Genomic DNA, 8990 nt, shown 5'->3' on the forward strand with positions numbered 1-8990 from the left:
GACGAGGTTATACCCGTGACCCCGACGCTACAGAGTGGGGGCCGTTACCCTGTTCGGGTCGAATACGGACAAAATCCGGCTGGTTGCTTTGGTCCTCGCTACTGGGCAGTCCGTTAAGGATGGCTTCGATTTTGCTTTCAAGTAAGTTTATATTACTTTTTCTCAACGCGACCTGACCTGTCGTTAAGACACTGCAAATAAAAAGTTTTGGTAAAAATTTTCATTATAATACAAGTTTGTTTTTGCTACCGTAGTTTTTTTAATTGACATTGCTTGTCACCCAAACACATTTGCATACCAAATTTCAAGTCGATGCCACTAACCGTTGAGAGTTACCGTGCCCTGTGTAGACGATCCTTACCGACTCCAGGATGCACTACCAAAGGTATTGTATTGTCACGCGAGTTTACACTAAGTATACCAATTTCAAGTCATTCCAAACTACTGCAATTACTGAGAAGTTGGTCGAGTTTAACTTGCAAGAATTTATTACAGACAGACATACGAAAACGGGACAGGTGAAACTAAATTAAAGACTTGTTAAAATCCATGCAATTTGCATTAAAGCGCGGTATTCGATTGACCAGAACTAAAATTCGATAACAAGCTCTTAACTTTGCTTGAGAATAAGTAAGTATCGAAAATACAAAACTGATGACATGATGCACAGAAACAGAAAAAGAGACCAGCGCTGGAATCAACCCGACGTCCTCAGCAATCCTGCGCGTGCTTACCCCTACACCACCGCTGCTGGACAGGAATTAGACACGAATTTTTTCCTATGCATACATATCTCAGGTTGCTTATTTCTACTACGCTACTTATGCAGCAGCACTAGCGACATCTACATTTCGCTCTCATCGAGAGACGTCACTTCTATTGAACCAACCGCCTCACCAGACAGAGATGTCGCTACTAAGCAATCAAATTAATGATTGGTTATTTGGAGTCTTTTTGTATTTTTTATTTCAACTCCAAGTTTGTACTTTTACGGGTATCCCATGAACCATACTGAAAATACAAACTGAAGACATGGATTACAGACAGACAGACAGAAAACGGGACAGGCTGAAATTAAAGCTTGTAAAAATCGTGCAATGCATTAAATTGGAGATTGAAAGAACTAAATTCAAAAGACTCTAAACTTTGCTTGAGAATTAATAAGTACCTATGTATTTGTAACAAATTTAATTTTAGTACAAACTTTTTTTGCTGATTATACTTGTACTGTTATACAAACTACATTATCCGTAAATTCCATCTTGCGGAAAAGGTGCTGGCCGGATCACCAGATCCTGAATGCCAAATTATCGCAATGTCACTAGACTTACGAACGCCAAACAACACCAATACACAAGAAAGTACAATTTCATTACAGTCGGTTTACAAGAACTCGAAAAATAGTTTGCAAATTTGAAAACCACAACTAAAAAAACGTAAAAGCGTACGTAGAGCCTTTCGCTAGTCATATTTACATTGTTTTCCCATTTGTTTCGTTCACCTCTAAATTTAACTTGACCTGTACGATCAAGGACTTTAATTCATTGGCCACTATGGAACCATTTCACAGTAAACGTCATAGTGACATCGCATTAATTAACAAGGAAAATCGTAATGACTTCTCGTTTGAAGAGGTTCCTAGTAGCTCATGAATTAAAGTCCTTGACCGTACCATAAACAAGCTACTTTTGTTTTCTTTAACCTTTGTTGAAAATGTGAATGCCATTGAAACTTATTTTTAGGATCATAAAAGAACACAGATTGGACTCTATGAACATTTACACCCACGTGGCTAAGTATTTGGTGAATACCGATCGCTTCATGGAAGTGAAGACTCTTGCCAAATGCATACGGGAATCCAAGGAGACTGCATCCAGGTAAATAAAGCCCTCATCAAGAAATAAATTATTAACACTTTTTCTAAATTTTGTACTTCTTTACTCTCGCGATATCATTCATCTACTAACGCTGAGCGTCCATTGCAAGAGCCTGTTTTCTCTAGGACACTATACATTGTACCTACTGTACAGTTCTACGCACCCAATCATGTACATTTTGTTGGGAGTGAAAACAGGCCGTAAGTTTTTTTTTATACATAAAAACGTCTCGAATGCGTCTGTGTCTGATTACTACGGGTAAATTGGCGGCTCTAGCGGCACTTGTCGGTATCACTTTAACGCACATGTGTTTGTGGTAACAGCAATTTTGGTACGAATGCCAAAAAGTAAAAAATGTTTGTCACCAGGTCAATTTGTCTGAATATTTTAGGGACAAAACATGGTATGGCCAACATGCACTTTTACTCAAAATGTTTCCAAGGCAGCTTTCACTATGGTCCAGATGTCTTTGTGTCTGGAAGTTTTCAGCAAAGAATACTCTGGGGCCAAAATGTACAAAACGCTATTGACTAAATGTTTTGTCGTTCGTCCCTACAAACATGTTGACATCTTGAGATCTTGACCATTTATCTTCTACTCGTTTTTTCTATCATGTATTTAGGCTCTTAGGTTTTTGTGGCATCCAATTGATTTGTCTTTTGTTTATTATAACATATTTACATTTACATACTTATTGACCGTTGTACATTTTGATAATGAGGCATTTCGAACCATTGTATATTTAGACATTTGTACCAAAATGATCTGTTATCGTGTTTGTCAGCAAAAACTTTATCATTTATCTCTGATGTTATTGTGTGTGGCAGCTTGATGAGCGACCAAGTACTGGAGTGGGGCGTCGGTGCGGTGGTGGCGCGCTGCGAGGCGCGCGGGCAGCTTCACGACGAGCAAGCCGAGCTGCTCATCCATCACGTCACCAGTCTTACTATTAAGGTATTGTTCCATATCTTCCAGGCCCTCTACTAAGCATAACAAAAACTACCCCTTCTAACCTGTATTTATCGAACAATCGCATTAGGTTTCTAGCAACATAGGCTTAATAATGAATTAACATGCGGCGCATGTCGCTGACAAGTATCGTGCAAGTGCTCTTATGCTGATATTATAAAGCCCAATTAAAGCGCGCTACAGGGTCCCTCGAAGCTCTGAATCACAAATTAACGTATCCATATTTTATGAAAAATAGGGATTGGCCACAACACCACGGCCACGGCGCAGCGTGACCACGACACGGTTAAACGTGGCGCCGTAACGTGAATTATCACGGCACTAGAATGCAGCACATTGCCGTTGTAGATTATAGGGTGTATCGAATGCTCACTATACGAGAATATCTGCACGACGCGGCAACGTGCCGCACTCCACCGCGCCTTTTTCGTTACGGCGCTGCGTCGTTTTAAGTTACGACGCTGCGCTGTGGTGATGTGGCCAGGCCCTTACCTTACCATTTAAACTTCTAAAGATTCCTAGTGCCATCTGCCTCCACCATTTCCCGAATAGAACAAAATCACGTCGTCAGACCGCTAGCTAATCACAGCGCTCGCTACTGCCTCTCCTCCCGCAAATATCAGTCTGCTGCGTATTCATAGAACTAAATTACACCTGCAATTCCTGTCTACTCCGTGTTGATCGCCTACTATCTTTGCCCTCCACGCCTCATGCCACCCCGGCCCATTAAAGCTACACGCCCTATTTGAAGTGTTTGTCCGTCAGATATCGTGCTACCTGGCTTGCCGTAACGTGAGCAGCGCGTACATCCTCGCCGCACGTCACGAGCGCGCCAACGAACTGCGCAGAGTGCTGCACGAAGCCGAGCGGCTCGGACACGACCAGATACGAAATGCTTGCCTCAAACGACTCACCTCCAGAAACGTTCTATAACCGGAATATAGACTGCTGCAGATGCTGTCATAAGACATGGTGTACTAAAAATTAAATTGCTCACATGGTTTAAGTTTTCGAAAGACCATCTCCACTCTCGTCAATGCGAGGATGCAGCGCGCCAACACGCAACAAGGAAAGCCGACCGAAAAGAGGAACTGTCAGACTGTTCCTGATTTATAGTTTATTCTATTTTATTACAAGTTGTGGATGACGATAAACATACTTTTTTCCCTTGCAGAAAAGATTGGTTTTGAATGACTGAGCTAAACGTTGGAGTTAAGTCTTTCATCTAATTTAGCCTTTATTCATAAAACAATAGTCCTGTTAATAAAATCTTTCCCTGACAAAAATTTCAATGTGGCAGATTGTGGCAAGCGAATGTTAAGTTATATAATATAAATATATATAACAGAAGCTTAATAAGCCTTTGTGAATAAGTATCCCTTTCTAAAACCGACATGTTCTCTCTGTTTTTACTTCTATATTCTGATGGATTAGAAAGTAATAACATAAAAATTCACATCTCGAGAAAATTTTATGATGTGTAATTATACTCATTTGAAACTGTAGAAACTCGATTAGGGCCAGAAAAGTATGTTGAAATTATTTTAACATTTACTTGCTGACAAAATAAAAACCGTCTTTTGAAGTCTGGAAAACTGAAAAATACTCAAAATGTTAGCAAATCAAAACTGCTGTATTTGTCAAAACTTGTTATAAAGTGTTTCAACAACCACATCCCTGATATGGTATGAAGGTATGTGAGATTGTACCTGGCTCTGAAATCAAAGTGATTGTTACAATCTATAGTCATAGTACTAAAATCATAGTATCTTCAATTTATGTTCACTATTCTTGATCATAGTACTTGTGGTTATCATAAAAATAAGTACAGTCGCCATCAGATATTTCGGAGCAGCCCTGATCAAAAATATCGAAACATGAACTCTAATACATTAATTATAGAGTGCATGTGCCATCTGATGGCGACTGTAACAATGAATTGGATCTTGTACACGTTTTTTTATCCTAATTTTCTAATACCGGCTCTTAGCAGTAAGTCAAATGTAGGTTAAAGATAAGCAATGCTGTTTTTGACATCGGCTTTATAAGGAATCTTCTGCTTTATATTAAAACTTTATAGTATTGTTTGTTGACCTAAATCATTGTGATTGAAGTATTATCATAATTGTATTAACAATATCAATATTGCATGTTTATACTCATTGTAACATCAGAATAACATTAATTTTCTAGTTCATATGCTATGATGCCAAAAAGCCAAAGTTTTTTTATTAGTTTACCTTTTACATCTGTACTAGACGCAAAATATTAAAAAAAAACTTTATTCAAATAAGTGAACAAGTTGGCTATGCTATCAAAACTTGCAAATTAATAAGAAGCTTTACTTTCTTCCTAGTGAAAGCTCATTACTAGCCAAACACAAGCTGAGCTTGAGCAGAATTCTCTTTTTTACCAAAGTTTTGTAAAGAGCCACTGGAGATATTTTTACACTTGCTTATATGCATAAAAGAATATGTATAATAATAGTACATACGAATATAATTGAATAAAAGTAAAATTTAATTGGCAAGGCTCAAAATAGTTATATAAAATTATGAAGTTGGTGCTTGATACTGATGAATTAGAAAATGAAATACTTATTTGTACTCCTAGATTAAGGACTATTTTAACCTGCATTGGTCTCATTTTAATGTGATATCTAAATTCTATATTGAGCATTACTGTTATTGATTATATTGATGCTTGTTGTTTATAATAAATGCAATATTTTAATTCACTCGAGTTTTTGTACCTGATTGAACAGAAAATAAAAAGTTATGTGCTATTTCAATTTTTAAATATTTATTTGAAAAATGTTTTAAAGTTAGATTGTATAAATAAGGTGACATTGGACAGATGGTCAATGAGTAAGCAGCGCCTTCGTCTCTAGCGCAGCAGCGGACCCAACTCTTCAGATCTCAAATGAGAGAAGAGCACAGTTCAATGGACCTCCCCTACATACAAGCTAGGACATCACGGTGGTACACAAACAGTTTACTTTGTAGAACACATAATCGCGCACTATATTTTTCAGTCTCTTGACACATTGCCTTGGCATTTGATGCCATTACTGGGTTGCTACTGCCTTTTTCTTAGGTTTTTTCAAACGCTTCAGACCATTCACACTTGTCTTTAGTAGGTTCGAGTATGCTGTACTGAACTTCTCTACTTCTCTCTGCTCAATGACTGTAGATATTTTCTTGTTGCTAGATTGTGCCCTTATTAAACATTTGTACTCGGGATTCTTAACTACTGGAGTTCCGTCCCGCGGTTCAGGCTTTGTTCGGCCGTCATCTAAAACCAATGAACATTATTTATTCGTGTAGAACATGAATTTTTAACCAAATTAAGAATTAATTTTGCGCTTACATCTTTTCATAGTCATAGTAATGGATCCAGATGTGCGTGCCTTTTGAAACAGTTTTGTGAGTTCTGTTAAAAACTGGAAAGCAATAATTACTTCATTAGTCAAAATAAGTACATTAAAATTTGCTGAATGTGGCGTGTTAGGCTGAAACTTGAACTTATTTTTTACCTCGTCATTTCCGAGTAACACCATATTGAGGGGATAATGAAGATGTCTGAAATATCCAATAATCTTGTAATTCAAAGATTTGTGTTCAAACAAGACACGAAATACACATTTTTAACGAAAATATGAATTATCGGACCGCACGCACTTTACACCAAGAAAATGACAAGAAGTCAAGAACAAGAAGATTGACATGTTACACGTTGACGTTGTTGGTTATGGTTATTTTCACTTTAATTCCATGTTACGTTTCGTTTCGTCATAAGACTAAATGAACTCAAAACAAGAAAGCTGTAACTAGAATAATAAGACTGATTGTGATATCGACAGACATCATATAAGTCCGTGGTGATATCCCACTTTTCTATTATAATCTAAAATATGTTTTTTTAAAGGGCCGACAATTCTATCATCGGAAACTAATAATTCCTTTATAAATATATGGTTAAATTTTACGTGGAACGGAACTGTGATCGTAGATTGTCAAAATTGACGGTTTTTATCTCGGAACAATGTTTTTATGGCAACATCGCATTCGCATGCTGGATCGAATCGCGAATATAGTATGGTGGATAGCATAATGGAACAGAAAAGTTTTTTCTATTCCATTCCCATGCTGGACAGACTGACCGTACTCTGGTACTATGCTAGCAAGTGGTGATGACAATTTATTTTATTAACTTTTTTTGGTTATATTATTATATCTGGGACTTACACATGATAATAATAATAGCCAAAAATTACCTTGACGTTTCGACCTCATTGCAACGGCCGTGGTCACAAGTTATAGTTTTTAGCAATTACCTACCTACTCACTTATTATTATTGCGTTTAAGTAGCGGGTATAATAATTACTGGTAAAGGTTGCGACACCATGGGAAATTTGTTGAGATTGTATGATACTACTTTATTTTTTTCTTCTTCTACTACTTTATATAAAGTTTAGCTAAGAAGCGTCTCTTGAACGGCTGGAGCAATTTTGATGATTAGGTACTCAGTAATTTTGATGATTATTCAGGGATTCTGCTCCTCCGTATTCTACAGTTGCACGCTGGTGCAAGGAGTTTAACTTGGGTAGGACATCAACTAAAGACGAACACCGCGAGGGCCGTCCGTCCATCGTCTGTACTGGGGATAACGTCATTTTGGCTACGGAGCCCTAAAAAACGATTTAAGGCCACTTGCGCGGTCTAGAGTTATAAAAAAATAAATCGTTAACCCAAGGTTAGGAATAACAGTTACTATTTTGACATTATTAACCCTGGGTTAACAGTTAACTTGAGTTCTATCGCCAACCCTGGTCTACGCAATCCTACCTTACACCAATTGCTGGATACCAACGTCCATGAGTCGAGCATCACCTACATTCGCGTAAGTAAATAACCTAGCCAACAAAAAGTTGGAAAACCCCGAGTTTTGTCACTTCAAAGTTCAATATCTCAAAAACGGCTTAACCGATTTTGATTAAACATGCCTAAGAACCATCGCTAGAAAACCTGGTTTCAAATTAAAAAAAAAACGCATTTAAACCACCCGGTCCACCCGTTAAAGAGCTACGGTGCCACAGACAGACAGACACATAGCGGTCAAACTTAAAACACCCCTCTTTTTGCATCGGGGGTTAAAAAACAGAGATAAAATCTGTATTGTATTGTATGTATTACTCTTTATTGTACATAAAGACACATGAAATTAACAGATAATAAAATGTACAAATGGACAGAGCCATATTTTTCTAAAAATCTAATCTAAGATGTACAAAGGCGAACTTATCCCTTAAAGGGGTATCTTCCAGTTCGCTGGGATCTTAGATCAAAATGTTTTACAGGCCATTGTATTAACTTTATCTCTAACTATAATAATAGCGTGGTAAAGGTAAAGAGAGCTGTCTGAATTTTTAATCTCGATCCGAAAGGGGTAGGTACATCTCTAGTTTCATTGATGGCTATATATTCAAATTCACAAGCACGCTCAACTCGATATAGCAACGAAATTGTCCGACGCACGAGGCTTTTGCAACCCGAATAATTCTCCCGCCTATGAAACTGGGCACATGATGAAAATAGGTAATACAGATTATAGATCCAACAACTTTTCTTACGAGAAGTTAGGTATTTTTACCTAAACATGAAAATCGTGTATAGCACTGCGAAAAAATCCTCAGACTGAAATTCTTTCTGTATACGTACCTACTTATGTACTACTTAGAATACCGGGTGTGGCCTGTAACACGGGTAAATAATTAAAACATAAGTAGATCGTACTCGTCAAACTGAACAACATTACTTCAGCAACTTTTAAAAATAATTAGTATTTTAATTTTGATTACACTGTAAAGTTTATTCGAAGGAGCAATGTAAAGCAAAATGTTTGGTATTTATAGCGTGACAGGCGACGTCAGCTGGGTTCTAGGATGGCGTACATTGAATTTACGATTAAGTTTGTTAGAAAAAAAAAGTTAAGTTTTGATTTTAATTAAGTGGGACCATCATGATGAACCAATTACCGGTAACCACTAGAGCCTCTGTTTTTAATATTATCCACGGTCCCGGGCCACACATTGTATATATTATATGTAAAATTATCCAATTATTTTTCGATTTCAGAGATAC

At 37.4% G+C, this 8990-nt stretch overlaps 2 protein-coding genes across 2 annotated transcripts; one reads left to right on the forward strand and one right to left on the reverse strand.

Annotated features, from left to right (window-relative positions):
* Positions 1-54: 54 nt before the first annotated feature.
* On the forward strand, positions 55-5583 carry LOC141432727 (zinc finger FYVE domain-containing protein 26 homolog). The gene is made up of 4 exons (XM_074094466.1): positions 55-141; positions 1743-1877; positions 2705-2831; positions 3612-5583. The coding sequence occupies exons 2-4, from the start codon at positions 1771-1773 to the stop codon at positions 3777-3779; spliced, it is 402 nt and encodes a 133-aa protein (XP_073950567.1). The 5' UTR covers positions 55-141; positions 1743-1770; the 3' UTR covers positions 3780-5583.
* A 48-nt stretch (positions 5584-5631) lies between these two features.
* On the reverse strand, positions 5632-6572 carry LOC141432728 (signal recognition particle 14 kDa protein-like). The gene is made up of 3 exons (XM_074094467.1): positions 6382-6572; positions 6216-6288; positions 5632-6140 (listed from the first exon to the last, which is right to left on the reverse strand). The coding sequence occupies exons 1-3, from the start codon at positions 6403-6405 to the stop codon at positions 5914-5916; spliced, it is 324 nt and encodes a 107-aa protein (XP_073950568.1). The 5' UTR covers positions 6406-6572; the 3' UTR covers positions 5632-5913.
* Between the last annotated feature and the right edge of the window lie 2418 nt (positions 6573-8990).

This window comes from Choristoneura fumiferana, chromosome 11 (genome assembly GCF_025370935.1).
Source record: "Choristoneura fumiferana chromosome 11, NRCan_CFum_1, whole genome shotgun sequence".
NCBI lineage: Eukaryota > Metazoa > Arthropoda > Insecta > Lepidoptera > Tortricidae > Choristoneura > Choristoneura fumiferana.